The sequence below is a fragment of the Triturus cristatus genome, chromosome 3_2 (genome assembly GCF_964204655.1).
Source record: "Triturus cristatus chromosome 3_2, aTriCri1.1, whole genome shotgun sequence".
In the NCBI taxonomy this organism is placed as follows: domain Eukaryota; kingdom Metazoa; phylum Chordata; class Amphibia; order Caudata; family Salamandridae; genus Triturus; species Triturus cristatus.
This window is the reverse complement of record NC_140584.1, coordinates 163,884,285-163,904,523: the sequence shown is the minus strand read 5'-3', so window position 1 is coordinate 163,904,523 and position 20,239 is coordinate 163,884,285. Positions and strand designations below refer to the sequence as shown.

Genomic DNA, 20,239 nt, shown 5'->3' with positions numbered 1-20,239 from the left:
TCACTGCTGCCACTTTTGTTACAGGAGGCGATATTGCAGCTATGCTGCAAAATCCGCCCGGGAACAAAAATGGCCGCTACGGCCAGTCCGGCCCTGAGACTCACCTTCTTATTCAGGTGCCTTTTATATCCCTCAGTTTAGGCTGTATATGCCTCCCATACCTTGACCCGTTTAAATGACAAACTATCTCTTACATACTTCATCTAAGTCACCCCTCCTGGAGCCCTCTTTTACTAAAATCTTTAATGTTTGTTTCTGCTGAGCAGCAGACAACCCTTGAAGTTCAGCCCCTACTGCAACGTCTAGGGATACCTTAATATCAAGTAGGTTAGCCACCCACCTATCGGCACAGTTCTCCTGCATATGAAAATAAATGGATGAGACAACGCAGTAGCAGCCATACATAATCAGGATATTGACACTCATGCAATAAATCAATTAGATGTGTGTCTGGGAGTACTTAGATCTCTATAAATAGATTATTACAAATGGCTGACATGTAAAACCATGAACGTTGTTTGATGGATCATATTGCCCTGTAAGCTTTATCAGAAGTCAGAGTTTTCAAGGGTGTACAAATTCTGATTGAATGCTCCTTAGTACAAGTAAAATCCATCTCTCCACTTTTTAGGGGGGTGTGGAGCAGCCCTAAAAAATCTTTATGTTGTAGAAATGAAAGTGAACCACAACCTCCTTGTTAATAGTATTCTTAAAAATCGGAAGACATTCCTGCCTTGAGTACCCAGACAATGAGTGCATGTGTTCACAGAATTGCCATAGAACAACATCCTCTAATAAGCATTCCATGAAAAATCCTATGAGATTTGTAAGCGACGTCAGCATGATGGAAACCCCCATTTTCCTGAAAATTCTGGTAGAAGCAATGACCCCGAGGTCATACTATAAGTACAATACAAATATGGAAGTGTATTAATAAAATTGTAAGCATCGCCTGGAGTATCAAATTAGGAAAGCCCCTTATCCTCACCTTGTCTCAATTTAGTTATATCGCTGATTCGCTCGTTTTTAGCAGAGCTGGACATTTTTGTGGTGCCTTCATTCCAAGAGTGAAAGGCTGCTTGGCTAGGAGATATGGCTTTGTGGCACCAAACTCTTCCTTGAAGGATGCACTGTTTCAGCACCTTCTGTGTACATACGTTACCCTGATCGGTCTCATCTCCACCGATCAGGGTAAGGTATGTGCATAGAGGCAAGGTGTAAGGCAAAGTTGATTGGCTGACCCTCAGCCTTGTTCCTTTCACTTCAAATTCACTAAGATCTACTTGTAGCCCTGGCTAAAGCAGTAGAAACGTTGTTTCGTCTGTAATTGGGCGTTCAGACCAATAGTACTATTGGCTTACAGCTTATGGAAGGATCAACAGCCTGTTTTGTTAAGATGAATTGCTTTTTTTGCCTCTCCTTGTGGGATGTGTTGTAGGATTTTCTTTACACCACTTTAACAATCACAACTTCGCACCGCATTTGAGCCTACAGAGCAGCTCATTTTGGCTGGTATCTCCTTCTTGAACATTATTTATCTTTTCACTACTCCATCAAAAAGAAACTGAGCTGATATTGAAATTTGCATCACATTCATTTGGTCATTCTTCCATAGCGCGGTTGCCAGGAACTGTCTTGACATAATCAGTGGCATGGATAAAAGGACATAGTGGGCACTAGTTGATCCACATCCAAGTTTTGGGATAATTGACAAGTCACCCTTTCGCAGATCACAGAACTACACTGGGAGCACTCTCTCTACCGTGATGCAAGTACTGAAATTACCCTGTATGGAATTTCTATGCCTTATGTACTGTTAGTGGTAATGTTCGCTGCGGCTTGCCCTTTTATTTAGGAGATTCCGCTAGCTCCTATACGCTTAATGATGCTGTTCTGCTCCCCAAAAACAATAAGGACTATTTCATAGACATGAGACACTACAAGACTATGACAAATCATCGACGTGAAAATTAAGTGAACAAAAATTAAAAACATGATCTTCCAGAAAAAACGCAAAAAGTAAAAACAACCAAAACGTTTTAACTTAAATGGGAAAGTAGGACACAAACAAAGCTAATCTAGAATATTCACCAAGGTCATAAAATGCATCCAGAAAAATAGCCCCTGCGTGCTTTCTGTGCCATAAACACTAAAATAGACCTCTTAAAGCCACCCATCACCTCCCAGCAAAACACACAAGGTAACAACGACTGGAACAGTGCCCACAACTGAAGTTGGAGGGAGTGTGACCCTATCCCAAAAAATAGTAGGCATCTGTTTTAACATGCGCCAAAGACCCACAGGAATGCCCCCAGCTCTGCATGAGGAGCATACGCTCACTTCTACTTGAATTAGGAATCCGAGCTGGAAAATTTGCAGTGACCGCTCTTGATAAGTTCCTAGCCAGTTACAAACCTTGAAACATGAGGCAACAAACCCACTGATAGCTGGAAAACACTAGTTCACAACAGAGGCTTGAGTGCTGCTTCCCAGAGAAACTAAAGTGAAACACAGTTGCAGACATAAACCAAAATGTAGTGCAACATATTACTACGTAGGAGATACTCTGTGGCTAAATATTTTAACAAAGGGGAAAAACACAAACACAGACAACTAGCTAGCTACCAACTGTAGTGCCTCGAAAGGCGGTGGTGGAACGCAAATTATGGGGGCCCCTTGCAGAACGTGATGAGGGGCCCCAGAGTCGCCCATGTCTCATGGATATTCATTGCCTGAATGTGGCCCCTTTAAGGGTTGGTCGCCTCATGGAGGGTGGGGGGGTCTCCCTGTGCCTCAGGGGCATGAGCTACACCCCTGTAAGGAAGACACACCTATAAGGCGGTGTCAGACCTACTCTGTCCACAATAGGATCGGGATCTTCTGAAAAATGAGATGCGCTTCCTTAATACTGCGCTTTATTTGAAGAAACCTCAAACACTTGCTGAGAATTTAACCACACAATCTCTGACTTCATAAGTCAAATTGCGCATTTCACGGGGAAATGTAATCTGCTGAATCAGTCACAATTATGTATTTATGGCATAGCACCTCTCTCTAAACTGATTCGACTAATAGGATTAGAATGATACCAATTAGTTCTCATAAAGCTCCACCTCATCTTGGGAAATCGCAAGTTTCTCCTTCTCAATAATTGCAAATGCAGTGCAACCAGTGACGTTTTTCTGGCACTACTACCTTCATCCACAGAGGTGTATGGCAGGATTACATCTCATTGAGCCAGGGACACAGGCCTACTCCTCAATGAGTGTAGTCGGAAGGTCAGAGTGTCAGGAAGGTCCATCCGCTTGTTGGCTTTCAGCGCTCCTGGATGAACTGACAAAAGGTCCCTCTTCCTTTAACCAGGAGACCAGATGTGGAGTGTGACTCAATGCTGCGAGCCTCCGGAGTCCATCACTGCTGCTGAGACTGCTGGGTGATCATCAGCATAACATGAGCCTGCTGGGATGAACAGTAGCGGCTGCTATTGGATGGAAGTGGGGGGGTGGGCGGGGGGGGACAAAGAAAATGGAGAAAAAAAACCTTAACTGGGTCAGCCTCTCCGTAGGCAATCACAATGCTGCAATGCAGCAATGTGATTGGTCTGAGCGCTGTGGATTGGCGCTCAGACGGAGAAGGGGGGGCTTTGCATGTTATTCACCAGGCTGTGTAAAGCAAGCCTGATGGGGAAGATGCAAAGTGCGCAGGACTGTTTGACCGGCCAGAGAGGGCTGGACAAGCAGTCATACGCACTTAAGGAGTGTAACCTAACTCCTCTCCCTGATCTGGCCAGCCCCGCCCTGCCCCAGAGCCACTGACTCAATAGGAAAAATAAAATGATAATAATGACACGTTATTATCATTTTATTTTTCCTTTTGGTCAGTGGGGTGAGGCTCCTCCGCCTTAGCGGAGGAGCCGCCACTGACTTTTTGAACAATTTCGTGCCCACTCTGTACTTTGCCAGCGGCAGCACGTCAAAGGCGAACACTGCAAGCCCCCAACTCAAGCGATGCAGTGACAGGACCCGACAGTCACTGGCAATCTGTCTGAAAAAATATATTAGGGTGGTGTTCTACCACCCCCATACTCTCCACTGAAGACACGCCCCTACATAGAAGGACCCATGTTCTTTCACTTAATGAGCTCCCAAAGCAGGTGTTTCCAGAAGATCCTCGGCGGGCACTGCCGGTCTTCGAAGCAGATTGCCACCCGTCATTAATGTTTGAGAGGACAATACCATCTCCCTGCTGATGCTGTATTTCAAAACTCCATGCACCAGTTTTGTGAGGAAAGAAAAGGCGACAGGAGCAGCAAGCAGCCCTCTCTTCCTAAATAAACAATGACATGCTACTGCCTGGGAAGACGGCTGGCCATAAATTAAATGTCTGATAACAGCACTTGTTTTCCTATCTTTCCCCTCGTTCTTTCTATCCCTTCACCTCTTTCTCTCTTCTTCTCCTTCCTCTCTTCTTTCTTCCTTCCTTTCTCCCCTCCTTTCTTTTCTCTTGCTTCGCTCCTTACTTTCTCTCTTCATTCATCCTGTTTGTTCCTTTCATTCCTTCGTTTTTCCTTTCTCTCCTTTCTCTCCTTTTTCCATTTCTTTATTTTTCCTTCATCTCTAGTTTACTTTATTTATCTTCTTTTTTCCACTTGTTCTCCTTTTGATCTTGCCTAATTAGTCTTTCTTTCTCTCTGCTAATATAATTTTTAGTCTCTCCTCTTTTCTCGATCACTTCTCTTTATTACCTCTCATGTTAATGTTAGTTTCCTTCTTTCTCACCTTCATAAGGTCCGTTGCTTCATTTCTTTTGCCATCTTTTTTAAATTCTTTCTTTCCTTTCTTGCTCTTCTTCTCCCCTTTCCTTTCATTGTCTCTATATCAATTGTGTTTCTTCTCTTTTTTGGCCCTTCTGGCCTTTCCTCACTCTCTTCTTTGGCCATTCTTTCCTTTCCTCTATCTCTTCTTTGTTACTCCTTTCCATTTTTCCTCATTTATTCCTAATGGCCTTTTCTCCTTGCCTTCTGTTCCTCTCTCCTTCCCTACTCCTTTGATTTCTGTTCCTTCCTCCCTCTCACTTTTTCTTTCTTCCTTTCCGTTTTTTTTCCCAACAGAGCTAAAGTTAGTATAATGCAGTAACTCAGGATGTATTTCATTCATCAGAAGTTTCTATCACTGTTGAAAAGGTTGGAGACTCCTGTCCCAAACAATACCTCCAGCCCCCCCTGAGCCCCTATAGTTTCACGTGTCCTGCTGAGAATACCAGCGAGTGCTTAGTCGGCCCCACAGAATTAAGACTTTCATCATTCCCTTGCACATCTGAGGAGCCCTTAGACTTCCGAGGGCCTTCTAGCCACTTGCTTACTCATCTCAGGTGTTGTATAATGTTGATTTCATCTGGCAATGGATTCCTCTTTTTATTTTTGCATGCTTTAATCTTGTGCCAATGGGTCGCACCTCCATTGCATGCTCTGTCTGGGTCAAAATCAGAACCACATTTAATTACCTTAGATAGCCCTACAATTTGTTTTTGTTTCTCTAAAAGATCTTGTATTTAATTTTTCCTCCGGCTATTTGAACATTAGGCAGATGGGCGAATATGCTGGTGTGGCGTTTCCATCTTACGAATGTGTTTAGTGGCAAGTCTGAATTCTCCAGGTCTCCTCAGTGCACGTGGTGGATCTTGATAGAGATGGGCAGTGTGTCCATGAAATGGCACTAACCCTTAGGCATGAACTCATGTTATCAGTTCCTCCTTCTCTTCGTAGATGTGTAGCCTCTTAAAAATGTCTGCATGAGTTTCCCCATTGGGCCCGGCTGAGCTGGTCTGACGTGTATGCAGTCCAAACTAAAAGGGTTTTTTCTGAAGATCAACTTGGACATATTCCTTAATATCCTATCCTTCGACAAACTTTGGTAAGCCTCTTATGCAGATGGTTTTTCTTCTTGCTCCATTTTCAAGATATTCCATTTTAAGCAGTGACTCTATATTTAGCTCTTGTATCACCAGCCACATGTGATGTCGTTCCTGACAGCCATCCACCTCATGATTATCTACCCAGGAGTCCATGAGGAAGTATCCCATTAAACTTGTTTAACAGACTTTAAGCCATTTCTTATGGTTCCAATTCCAGTTCAGATTTCCTTAAGAAAGTCTTAGAGGACACCAGGTGTAGTATCAGTCTTCTCGGCCTCTGTTATCCTTTCTCTGGTGACAGAAAGGGTGGCATGGGCTTGTTTAGATCCTTGCCCTTCATGTTCTATTGTTCACCATGCGGCGGATGTAACAAGCTGAACCCTGCTATGCGGAAAACAGACAGTTGCCCCCTGCAAAGCTTCTGTAGTGAGTTCAGTGAAAACACTGCCTTCATTTCCATTGGGTGATCACCCCTAAGGACTAGGGCAAGCTCAGCCTCGAGGCATGACATTTCCAAGGGCAGCCCTGCAGATCCAGAGGTGTGTGATACACCCAAGGTATATCAGAACTGAATACTGCACTGAGTTGCAGTCCTCTTATGCCTCCCTTGTCATATACGCTCACCTGATGCAGCTGTGGCCATTATGATGCAGCTGCTTCATCTTCTTCCTGGGCCTCATGGACAGACTAGTGTTGCCGTGCCACATGTGGTTGGGCTACAGCAATAACCATGCTGTGATTAGCCTCTGGTCGGGTTTCCACCTAAGGCACTTGTAGGTGTCTCTAAAACTTATTGGACTGCACTACTTAGTAGGATCTAGTACATTCCAGCCTCTTGTTTAAAGTGTACACTTTCTCGACATAAGCACTCCAGTAAGAAAAATACCCCCGCCACCCATCACCATCATGTGTAGTGGTCCTCTGGCTTCACCTCTCGGCAAGGATGTTTCAGGCAGAAGTGTCCCACCTGTGTCCCTTTACATACTAGCATGGTTCAGGTTGAGACCCTGGCCTCCCGGCCTGAACCATTTCACTTGCGTCATCTCAGCTCTTCTCTTCACATTAGCATGGGGGGTCCCTGATCACTACTTAAGCAGTACTCTTTTATTCTCTATGGTAATACGTCGATGCAGAGTTTTGTCTTTCTGAAATGAATCAGTGGAATGCAGGATTAACACTGTTACTCTGTTCCACTTGCTGGCCACACCCTTTTATTGCGTTTTACAGTATGACCAGGGAGAACCATTTTATTTGTTATGGCTAAGAAAACATACCTGTTTTAAACCTTATGACATATGCTATTGAGAAACTAAAGGATATCACCTTTTCCTCCTCGGGCTCCGGTTAATTTCGATTTGAAACATTTTACACTTGTAGTTTCTCACCTTCGGAGACTTCCTTGAATGGTGGTATCAGATGTCTTATCCACAACAAGGCCTTGGCCACTTGGGTTGTCTGGCATGGTGACTGCAGTAGCAACAGGCTGTCTGTGTATAAGAGAAACAAGAAAATCAGGCACATCTTTGATATCCCAATTAGAAGATTGCTGTTATTCAAAATCTAGACTGGTTACCACAATTTTCCTGTCTTACTAATCCTAGTACTATCCAGAATATTTTCTAAATATGTATAACTATAATATACACCCAGATTCTACTAACTGTTTTCAGTTACTTGCTGCTCATGGCCCGACCCGAAGATGACATCTTTCTGTGGTTCTAAAGTGCTAAGGAGATCTTTGTGGGGAGAGATGCTGATGTGGCTGCCTCAGATAACAAGTGTGAAAAATTGGGTTGTTGGTTGACTGGGGTGTGAGCCCTGGTCAAAGAACAGCCAAAATCCCTTGCAGGGTGAACCCCACTCAGGCTGGGTCCAGCTGCAGGTTCAAGATGGTGGGAGGAGCTTTTTGTGTCCCTGATGCCCTAAACAGGAGGCCAGCAAACTAGACCTTGAAGTCACTCTGGTAGTACTGGGTTCAGATGAAGAAGCAGGGGTCAGCAGCATAGCTGGCCTCTAAGGCTTCAAAGGCAGCAAAGCACTCCTTCCAGGTACAGCAAAACAGTCTTGCAGAGTGCATAGCAGGTCACAGCAGCAGGAAGTCCTCAGAGTCCTGCCGTAGGTCCAGGAGTAAACTGAAGAGGTAGTGTCTGAGGTCCTATTTATATGCCCTCCTTCTGTAAGGAAGGTTCTAGACAGTGGCTTTGAAATGCATGAAATGTTCCGACTCCCCTGCCTTGCTCCAAGCTGGCTGCAGTGATAATGTGGAGGTGATAGGTCCATTGTGTGAAGGCAGAGCACTCCCTATTCAGTTGCAAGTGGGGCGGTGCTTAGGTCCACCCTCCCCATTCATGCCAGCAGATGGACCAACATGGCATACCTAATTCCTCTATTGTATGACTGTTTAGCGGGAATTCGCGAAGTCTAACTGTCAATAACACCCAGTCATGTGACTTGAGACAGGCTGCATGCACAAAAATGCTAAGGGCAGTAAAATTCCAACTCTCGTGTGGCATTTTCAAAATTGTAACAAAAAACAAGACTATCATTAAATCGGTTTTTTTTAAACTTCCAAAGACACCAAACATGATATAGCTACCTGCTCCCAATTGGAAATCACAGCCTATTAAATGTAATAAGGAATCTCTAATGTTATCCTATGGAAGGGGTAGGCCTCACAGTAGTGAAAAATGAATTTATGAGTTTTTCACTACCAAGACATGTAAAACTTAAAAGCACATGTCAAACCTTTTAATTACAATGCACCCTTCCCCCTGGGCTACCCAGTGTCCACCTTAGTGGTGACATATGTAATGGAAGGGAAGTTTAAGGCTTGGTAAGGGGGGGTTCTTGCCAAGGCAGAATGGCAGTTTAAAACTGCATTCAGGATGCAGTAGCAGTTTGGGACGTGCTTTAAGGTGGCACTTAATTGGGGGTGGGGGGTACAATAAGTGCTGCAGGCCCACTGGTAGCATTTCATTTACAGGCCCTGAGTACTTCGTATACCACTTTACAAGGGACTTAAGTAAAATAAAGATGCCAACTATGTATAAACCTATTTAACCATGTTTTAGGGGAGTGAGCACAAGCACTTTAGCATTGGCTAGAAGTGGTAAAGTGCACAGAGTCTAAGGGCCAACCAAAATAAGTCCAGCAAAATGGAGGAAGAGTAGCAAAAAAGTTGGAGGAAATATATCACCCTAAGGCTCACAGGTCTGACAGTAAGTAATAGAAAACAGCACCATCTCTGGCATCCTGTGTCCTATACTCTGTATTGAGGAGACAATAACATTCAGGAAGTTTATCTCTCCCTCATCATACTTGCCATACACACAAATGCCTGCAATGAGGAAATAATGGGCAAGAAGGTTAATTTTGAACAATTGTTCAAATGCAGTAGTTCTATTTGCATTTCAAATACAAAAGCCTCTAAGAAAGTCAACAAAACATCATAAAGGTTATTCCCCTCCGTAATCAACAAGGCACTCCTAAATTTAAAGATGTGCATGAAAAGTGTAAACGATGAATTTATATCAAATGTGAGATAATAATGGAACGAGTGGTCTCTACAGGAAACCATAACTTTGCGACATTATTGTTGGCACACAGTTGGATTTCCGGATGTCTATCAGCTGCAAAGGATTTATTTTACTACTTTAGATGAATCTAGCTAGGTTTTAAAAATAGAAACTTACCCCTGAAACCCCAGCTTTCGGCACACTGTAGAGGGAAAGGACGTATCTATGGCACTTGAACACACTGGCAGCCATCTGTCTGCTTGTGCCCTTGACATCAGGTTCTGTGGAGTGTTGGACATCACCTGAAGCAGGGAATCAGACCATCTGAAGCGTGCTGTGGTTGGAGAAAAGGGTAAACCCATAACATGGAATCTTCACAGCTTAAACCTAGCCAGTTTAGGATTGTTGCAATACATTACAGCTAAAACAGCATTCAGAATGGAGTAGAAGCTTTATGGCCAAACAGTGGAGCCTCTAGTTCAGGTGGAATGAATACATGAGTTACATAAATGTTCAGTGGCGCTGACCTGTTTCTGCACACTTCCACTTTTGGCAGGTAGGGGAAATTTGTTGATTTTTTGAGTCCCATACTTTGGCCAACTTGGTTTACACAGAGAATAATGGAGGTCTCCAGGTCCTGGAGTAGATGTTTTAGCCATTACATTATAGCATATTCTCAATCAACACCTCAACTCGAACATTGATGTTCATTGTATAGAAAGAGATTTAGGGGTCCAGTGGGATATTTGCCCAGGAACACTAGAAAGATAATGCTTTACTTCTAATCATCCACCGTTAGGTCGGTGACAAATTTCTTTGACTGGGCAAGCTCACTTCTGTTTTCTGCTGAGAAGAAAAACATCTTTTTGAGGTATTTGTTGTGAAGAGGAGGAAGTATGTGCTCAATTTCTCTTCGAGAGGGTTGATCCTGTGTTTCTCCAATGCACAACTTTCGTCATTTGAAGTGAGATGTAAAACAGTTAAATATGTATTTTATGTAATAAAACAGATGTGATGTAAACAATGTGTGCCAAAAAAATGCAACAAAAAAATAAAATATCAATAAACCGTCTGAATTTAGATAGCCTAGCATTTCTCTGCACACGTGCGAGCCCTAAATTCTAGATTACATTTGTTTGGTGCATGTGTGTTGCACATAATGAAAGGCTAGAACGCAGATGCATTACCGCAGCCCATTTCGTCGCCTCTCTGGGAGCACTCTGCGATTCCATTACAACGTGTCATGTTTGCGAGGCAGGATTCCTTAGGTATCTGCTTGTAATTGCTGCTGTTTAAGTATCCGAATTTATCTGAAAGAGGAAAGAAGAGCCGGGGGTTAGACACTGCATTGTGTAGGAAGAACTGATCTTGCGTCACTGAACCTGAGCGACTTCGCACCATAACATTCAAGGCATTGCCAGAATCAATCATTAGCCCACTGTAACTGAAAGGTAAAGTGGGCAATTACTGCCTGGGACCCAGGGGACCTCAGATCATGATAACATAAAATGTAGTATCAGAGAATTAATTACATAAAAGTGGTCACTTACTGCATGGGGCCTAGATCATGCCAACTTATAAAGCAGACAGTGCAGGTGAGACCAGTGTCTGATGACATCCAATGCAATTAGAGAATCAGTAGCATACATCATCGCACCAATACTGGAATTACTGACTAATTACTAACTAAACAGCATCAGAATTAGTTCCTTTCCCAACACATCTGAAAGGTACAATGGATAATTTCAGCATGGAACCGAGGGGAGAGTGAATCATTGGATCTTAGGTCAAAGTAACATGCTATTTATTGTCTTGTCAGAAGGTCACACTCAGTCACATACCCAAATAAAAGCTGACAAGCGACGATACAGTGGGTTTCCATAGGGTATGCAACACCCAACCAGTGCACCATTCTTTACACCATACCTGGGATCATATGTGGGTGCAAACCAGGAACGCAACGGTCTCTCTTGTTGAAGTGGAGATGTTACACTCTCCAGTCTAGTTTCCATAAACTCCACCCCATGTAAACAGCACACATGAAAAAAATGTCATTACTTCAGAACTACACTCCTACTGGTTGACCCATCTGCTACATTTGATAGCATTAACAACCCGCCCTTACTTTTCTTTCTCACTACCGCCGGTATCAAAGGTCTTCCACAGGAATGATTCTCTTAATACCTCTCATTGATCTTTTATAGTCACTAATTGTCCATAACTATTTGCGTCCACTTCACTTTTAATTGGGCCCTTTTACTCCCACTATTCCAGCCTGGCTGCTGATATAAATTCCTCATTTGTATTCTGCGATCATTTAAATCTATATCTACATTTTTCTCTACTTTTTCACCCATTCTCCAGTCCAGCATTTCTGAGTGTCTCGCTCGGTGACCATGTGATACCACACGTTGAACTCAAAGATTGAGATCTTGTACTTTCCATCCTCTCGTCACCTTTACCTTCTTCCTTAACTGCATCCACATCCACCCAACGCCTACCCCCTGACTTATACACTTACTGCAATAAAACTCTTCAGTACCTGGAATGCTTCAGTACCACCACTGCTACTGTTGCATGATACCAGCTACTAAGCATTTGAAGATCCGCTCGCCGACTCAGTAACTGGATTGAATAAACAACTGGTCTTCCCCAATTACTCACCCTTCTTCAAGGTCCTAAACTTTTGCCCCTAGAACTATTATTATCCTTCCTAAACACTCTCCTCCTCAAGCATCACACATGGACTGGCTACCCACAAAGCATAGCACCAGACACAAACCTCTCACATGTGTATATAAGATACTAACTGGAATATCCTTAAATACCATTCTGCTCAATAATCTCTTATCAGAAGAACGAGCTGCGAATCATCGCGGGATGGGGGCGGGTGCTCTTCAATTATTTTTGCCTCCCTCCCTTGCATGGAACAGGTGGAGATAAATTAGTCTCTGCTGTTCTCCTTTGCCGGTCAGAAATCAATTACTACAATCAACAGGGGTTGTTGCATTAGCCGACTTTGTAACTGGGAAACCGGGTTTGAGTCCTAGTGTAAGCTCAACATACTGTGATTCTGGGCAAATCACAATCTACAAGAGGCAAAATAATTAATCTGACTGTCTGTAATGTTATCTGGTGCTCATGTAAAGCACTCCAAAGCCTCTAGGCAAATTTTGTGCTTTGTATTTGAGGAAAGTGACACTATTTTTGTATTTTTTGCCTTTACACACTAGCATCATTCCCATTATTGGAACATACACGTGCAGTTAGGAGTGAAGAAAAAAAAATGACATCTTTCACCAGTCTCTGAGCAGTGGAGTGCCTCTCTTATGTACTGTAAAAAATAAATATCTGAAAGCCCAGGGTGAGAGTAAGAGGCAGTCTAGGTCTGTGCCATTACAGCAAATGTTTGCCAACACTTAGCTGCATGATCAGCTTTTTGAAAAAGGATGCGATCTGCGAATGTGGCTAACTTTTTTTGGGCTGCCTGGGGCTAATTGTGGACCCAATCCAACCCTGCAGGCCGGGTCTTAGAGAACCAAAAACTCTCTATTTATGTGAGGAGACCTTGTTAGGTAACAATATATTGCATAACTGTTCTGAAGTCCACTGACTATACTTTTATGGACCTGGGCTCAGTGCCTAATTTGTAAAAGAATGAGTGCCAGTGCCCAAAAAATCCTGCAGCAGCTGCAACTGAATGTCAGCGCACCCAATACCAAGGCATAGTAGACATGAATGTACCTCATGCTTCTGTAATCAACTTTCAGACACTCCCTGCATCTTTATCTCACTCGTGCAGCTTTCTGCTTTCTCACTTTAGGATGGTTTTCTGTTCTTTTCTCCCTCTGTCTTTCCACCTGGCTTATTTTCCCTCTCTTCCTCTCAGCAAATGTCTGATGCAAAAAAATAATTGCCAGTCCCCAAAAATGAGTGCTGGTGGCCCCCACCCGCAACCACAGGCTCAAGTTAAGTACTGCCTGGGCTTAAGGAACAAAAGAATCATGAAACAAAAACTGGTCTCTACATATGGGCGGGCCTGAGCTTTACGAAAAGAAAAAATTCTACTCTTCTGTAGACCTGGAACATAAGATTGACTGGTTTTCTACTCCTGGGTTTAAAAAATAAATAACTTATTTTGAAAAGTTATTAATAACAGTACTTGAATTATGTAAATTAGAAGCTGCTATTAAAGTACCTGCTAGATTCTAGAAGCAGAAACTTAGCACCTTGAACGTTGCAGGGAAACTACCCAAAAAGTGTTTTTTATTTTTGTTTGGGGGTGAAGAGGGTCCCATGGAACCTTCAAAAGTACCTCTTGAGGGGTACTTTCATCCACTGAACACCTCTAATGGAGCAGCGTCCCTTTAGAAAAACAGGCCAGAAGAGCCAGCAATAGCTGAATTTCTGCCAGGTTGCTCTACACCTAACCTTTCCTGGTCCGACTGCAAAAACCACAGGCTTTCACCTTGTCTTGGACTTGCATCTACCTGGTACGGGCACTAAGGGGCACATGCATCAAACTCCTCATTTGAGATTACCAATTGCGATTTTTAAGGAATCGCTATTTGGTAATCGCAAATGCCTATGCATGTAGGAATCACAATAAAATGTGCAATTCCTTAACATTAGCCGATGGCGATTCAGACATTGCGAATCGCTATTAGCTAATGTGACTCCATACATTCCTGTGGGCCTACAGGCCCATTGGAATGAATGGTAATGCATTCGCAAATTGGTAATTGCGAATGCAAATCCAAGGAGCCCCCCAATAAAAAGGTAAGTGTGAGCATGTGAAGCACACACATGCCCTAAAGGCATGTGTGCTCTACATGGCAATTTGAAAAATGCATCTTTGTGCATTTTTCAAAGCAAGCACAAATTACCATCAACTTGAAGTTGATGGTAATTAGCGTTTCCTAATTGCACAGTTCGCATTTAGGAAAGGCAACAAGCATCGGCAAATAGGGCTTCACAAATCGCAATTCCCCAAATGCATTCGCAATTTAGGTAACCACAAAAAATTGCGATTACCTAAATTGCGAATGAAAAAAGGTACGTGCATCTGAAGAGGCCTTTTTCCATTCACAAACGGGCAGAATCTGTGAATCGCTCCGTTTGCGAACGGAAAAAAGGCTTGATGCACGTGCCCCTTAATCTCCCCTCAAAGTCAATAAGTAACTCCAGCAAAACTTGAGTTGTCAGGGAGTCAACCGCTCTCTCAGCTTCAGGTCACCTCAAGATGTTTAGTCATCATAGGTGACATACATATTTTATGCTCACTTTTTGGCACCGATGCACAATTGGTTCATGAGAGATGCCACCTGCGAGTGGCCTCATAGTAAACCACAAAAGTGTCACCTTCTTAGAAAGAGCTCTCTGTAACTGTAAATTGTGTTGCAGGGGAGTGCAAGCACGCACTGTACATTGGCCAGAAATTCCACAATACACTGAGCCATAGACAGGGACTGGCGTTTGAATATTTTCCTTGACCTTAGCACAAACTCCCAAAGATACAGTGGATGTAATATGTCTCCAAACACCAATTTGCTGTGGTGGCTCCTCCGCTATGGCGGAGGAGTGTCACCCGCTGCTTTCAAGCAGTGCGAGAAGAGGAAACATAACATGATAATAACTTTCAGTTAATATCATGTTATGTTTCCTTTGCGGGCAGGAGGGTAGGCGGGGCTGCTCTGCTCATGGTGCAGGGCAGGGGCGGAGTGGGTTGCCCACTCAAATGCGCAATGACTGTTTGGTCGGGCCGCCCAAAGCAGTCATGCGCACTTCCCAGTTCTCCATGCAGGCTGCATTGCAGCCTGCATGGAGAACATGCCCACGCCCACAGCCCCTGGCTGAGTGCCGTGTCACAGCACTCAGGCCAATCATAATGCTGCACTGCAGCATTGTGATTGGCTTAGGGGAGGAAGCCTGACTGCCTGCTTCCTGTTCCTGGGAGCAGACTCAGTGGAGCAGGAGCACAGAAGACGTGGCCTCGAGGTAAGATTTTTTAAAAAATTCTAAAACCCCCCCTCCCTACGCGACACCCCCGTGACCCCCGTACCTGCCCTGCCCACCCGTGAGCCATGCCGGACACCCCAGACAATTTGCCAACATCACAGAAACAAAAAAAAGAGCTATCATGAGAACAATATGGTATGGGGGTGTGAGTTATAGTGTGGTATGCACATTGCGATCCGTAAGGGCGAATTTCTGTGGTTTTTAGCATTTTAAACAGAATCGTAAATCAGTTTGTAACTGTGTTTTTTTTTTCAACAAATCCAGAATTTTGCAATAGGTGTGTGTCTTTTAAGGCCGAATGCAGTGAGGCAGAGTCCTTCAGTGCTCCGAACTAAACTTTTCATTATAGAGTCAATGAACCATCAATGCACGTTGCAAGATTGATCCATGGGTGATGTCATGTGATGTCACCTTTATTGCACATCTGCTAATCACATCACGTGGCTTAATATCCACAGGTATACAATTGTTGATTCATGATTTAGCTTTAATACTGCTGTACATGTCTTTTGTCTGTTTTACAATATTATGATGTACTCAGGCCACCATTACGCAACTGTGTGTAAGAAATACCAGAAATGTTAGAATGTTAATAAACAGATTTAAACAAAAAAATAGAGTCAAATAACTGAACACCTAGGCTCTATCAAGGTGTAATTTCCTGCCACCCATTGAAGGTCATGGAAAGTAGGGGTGAGAAAGCACTGACAGCAAGACTTCATATACATCTCAGTGCTACGTCCACCGTCAATCACATATGGGGATCATTGCTTCATGTGGCACGCCCTCTTCAGCTCTATAAAGTAGTGAGGCCATGTCAGATCCCTCATATATTCATATTGTTTACATCAGACCTCGCCTTGTGTTTTGAAATTAATCAGATTAGAAGAGGAGAAACTTAGGCAGAAGACAAGCAACTTACAGGCCAGGACAATGCCAATGATGGCTGCAATTCCCACCAGAATGACGATGATGAAAGCCATCCGCACTTTCCTGCTACATGATGGGAAAATACCTTTTGATCCCGCTAAGAAAAAAAAAAGGAAAGAAAAATCAGAAACATTGCAATATTTAAAAGCAAGGCCACTTGCAAAACATCAGAATGAAAACCTTGTTATTTTCCAACTAAAATGCTCTCAGGCGCCCTACTTAGGGTTATGAGGCAGCGTATATAAACGCTACAATACAATTTAATACACTCTTGAAAATACAAACAAAAAATCCCCACCACTTTTCTTGCAAAAGGCCACACGTGGGACATCGATTCCTGCATAAATAAATATTTCTATTCTTCTGTTCAAACACTACATATATTCTCTTTTTTCATACGGTGATCACACACTCTTAAGTATAATGTGCTATTATTTTGACAGTAAAAAAAAAATTACTTTGACAGTAAAAAAAAAATGACTTCACTTTAGATGTGGCAAAATCTTCCTCCGAATTGCAAGAGTTTTTAATTTTGTTGCTCTCTACTTATTGGAAGCAAACAAGGTTTTTATTTATAAAACCTCTTTGCCAGTGGTGACATTTTCCGCCTCAAAATTGCAAGCCTTTTTACAATGTAAGTGACATCCTAATTCTTTTTAGCACAGACATAATTTTAAGTACCCATTCTAACTTTTGTACATCCAAATAACATTCAGATGTTTTTACAGAGTTATTAGTGATTGTTATCAAATTCATAATGTATGTCAGAACTCGTAACTGGGGCAGCTTATTTATACATTCTAAAAAATATTTAGGCATTGTTTTAGGTTGTGAATGCTAGAACATTGTATATAAACATTGTTCACTTTTAAAGATTATGATATTGTTTATCAAATGTTTTTCAATCACCTTTACAACTCACAAAATATTAGTCTTGTTATTTTACTATGAGAGTTACTTCAAAGATTGTAATCAACCAATTTAGAATTATGAAACATGTCATCTATGATAATAAATGTAGCATTATTTAAGCATACAAAAATTACATTTATAAGTTAACAATGATAATGCCTTAAAAATTGATCAAATATTGTTTTACCAAACAGTGGTATTTTAAAACTTCTAAATATTTTATATAATAATGTATGGCTCTGGTGTAGTGTTTTTGTAGAAACTGAATATTTCTTCCACTGATGACTGAGTTACCTCAGTTGTTCACATTCTGATACTCAGTCTTGAAAGTTGAATTATGTTTTTTAATAGAACTTCTTTGAGACAAGAATTACTAATATTACACTCCTTCATGTTTGATATGTGACAATTTACCCGAGAGTGATTGGCTTTATCAGCCCTATCAGAATTACAAGTTCAGTTATTGGGTCTATCTGGATTACTGGGGGGCACTCGTAATGAAAGCTGTAGTGTTGGGCACTTGTTCCCTGTTACAGCGGGGATAGCATTTGCACAGAGCAGATTGTTGGTAGAAACTCAAGTACAAGCTGCACTTGAACGAATGGACCCTTTGTTCTGGACTACAGCTTATCATCAACCAGTCAACAGTACATCAATGATGGTGAAGCATATTAGGCCCCACAATGAGGACAGAGTACTAGATTTGTAAACCAGAAGGTCTATTAACAGATTAGTAAAGTTACAAACTAAAATTAGCCATAAACAAATTATCGTCATATACATGCATTGGTCAGTATAATTCAAAGTTATTCAAAATAGTAAATACAAAGACAAACTGTTTAAAGGTATCATAGGCAAATCAAGCAAATTTAGTTCCCCCTGAAGGGAAGATTACCTAATGTGTTAAACTAGAGGAACTCGGGAAAATTGTATGAGAAGTAGGGGTGGGCAAAATTTGCGGAGTTTTCCTTGGCGGAATTCCGCAGAGTTACTTTAAAAACTCTGCGAGAATCTGCAGGGTCCGCATGTGACGGATTTCGGGTACGTCATGCTGCCTGTGCTGATGTTTAGAGCCGAAGCTTGTCCCATGCTGTTTCCACTCTAGCAGCAGCTTTTGCAACGCGACCGGCAGCTTTTACAATGCAAGTGGCAACTTTCTCAACGCAAGAGGAAGTGACCTGTCACGACTGCCCGCATTGAGAAATTAGTGCTCTTTTTTCCTCGCTCGTGCTCACCAACTTAACTTTGGCGAGCCACGCGTGAGAAAAACTTCATTTGGTGGTTGACAGAGTTTTTGTTGACCTCTGGGCTCCAAGCAGAGTAGACAAAACTCCACCGGAGGAGTGGAGTTTACCACCCACCCCTAATGAGAAGTTAAGTAAGAGGTTTCAGCAATTAAAGCCTCTAAAAAGCAGACTCAAATACAGATTCAATCAAGCAAATGAGAAGGGATTTGCTCAGGAGTCCAACTCTTTGAGCAGGAGCAAAGGTGAATGTCCAGTCTTAAGAGTGGAAGAGTCGTCTGCCTCCAACTAGTTCAGCAATGCACAAATAAAATACTAAATTCTCGACAAGATGCAATACTCCCCATGATTTCCAGGGAGAGACCAATCAAGATCGAAATTTGCACGATGTCGGGGGGGGGGAGCATTCATCCCCTTCCTAGTCATAACACAAAGAATGTTTTCAGCTGCAAAACCTTTAAGAGATATCTCACAGCAGGATGTTGCATTACAGTTAGCTTTTCCCAGGCACAGGTGAGCAAATTCACTATTCATTCTCTATATAAGCGCATACAGATAAACAGTTCTCACAGAAATGAAAACATTTTGTAACATTCTAATTAGTCTGATTCAGGTTGGCTCCTGAAAAGAAAGAATACAGCAGCCAAAAGTACATTTACATGTTATCATTAACCATTTAAACTGAGACTTGCACTAACTATAGCTAACTTAACATGAATATTGCACGTTATGTACTTGTATATGTGGTGCAGATTAATATTTGTTATACAAAATGAACAAATTGTATCTGAGTCAACAGACAGGGGACTGGGGATGCTCTGAGTCATCACACAATACATTCTTAAGTTCCTTTCTGAGAGATTAAGAAAAATATTCCCTTTGGATACACTCAATATTCAACAATACACATTCATACCATCATAATATACTACACATGTTTCACTCACTAATGGGTTAAGCACTTATAAATCACCACTTAATGTTATCACAATTATTTTATTATTGACAATTAAAAAAAAATGGTTTTTTTTTTATCAAGTGACTTTATGCATTCAGGCATTTGATCATGTTAAAAACACAGTTCTAAAAAACAGAGAAACATAAGCAAGACAGTTCACTATGTCTTTCTGAGAGATCCCTCTGCTCATCATACAGGTGACTCTGCAACTCCTAAAGCTCCATTGCTTCAACATTTCGTTTTCTGCCATTTCACTTAGTCACTGATTCTCTCTCGCCCCTTACACTTTGATCCATTCCTTCCAGTCGATATAATCTCCCTTATACAAATACGTGTATCTACCTAAAATAGCAATGATCAATATGGGGATCAAAGTGGTTCCTAATAGTCCATTGCCAATGCTACTAAGTCATCTACCAAATGCTGAAAATCCTTTCCCAGATGTCTCCCAGGCACTTGTCTCCAACTCCTTCAAATATTTAGAAAAATCAGATATGTTGGAGATAAACTTGTTCATTTCTCTACTCTTGCTATGCAAGTACGTGTAGCCTTGCTGAACACGTAACATGCAACATACTCGGCCCTCTTTTGCAGTTAAGGTGTCTAAAGCAAGTCTATTCAGTAGAACAATTGCTCTAATTGCTACAAGCTTGTTGTTGATAGCGTTTAATGACTGGCTTTGTTGGATGCAAGCTAGTCCACAAATGTAGAGAGCTTTCTAATCTTGAGGTCATTTAAAACTACTCCTA

The 20,239-nt window shown here is 42.1% G+C and overlaps 1 protein-coding gene across 2 annotated transcripts in view; it reads right to left on the bottom strand.

Annotated features, from left to right (window-relative positions):
* Positions 1–20,239, bottom strand: part of TMPRSS13 (transmembrane serine protease 13) — a 208,366-nt gene that overhangs the window by 54,900 nt on the left and 133,227 nt on the right. For both annotated transcript variants that reach the window (XM_085647430.1, XM_085647429.1), the window contains exons 3-6: positions 16,369–16,473; positions 10,616–10,738; positions 9,606–9,762; positions 7,299–7,400 (exon numbers count right to left, since the gene is read on the bottom strand). In XM_085647430.1, the coding sequence (XP_085503556.1) occupies positions 7,299–7,400; positions 9,606–9,762; positions 10,616–10,738; positions 16,369–16,429 (443 nt within the window). In that variant the 5' untranslated portion in view covers positions 16,430–16,473. The remainder of the gene's footprint in view (positions 1–7,298; positions 7,401–9,605; positions 9,763–10,615; positions 10,739–16,368; positions 16,474–20,239) is intronic.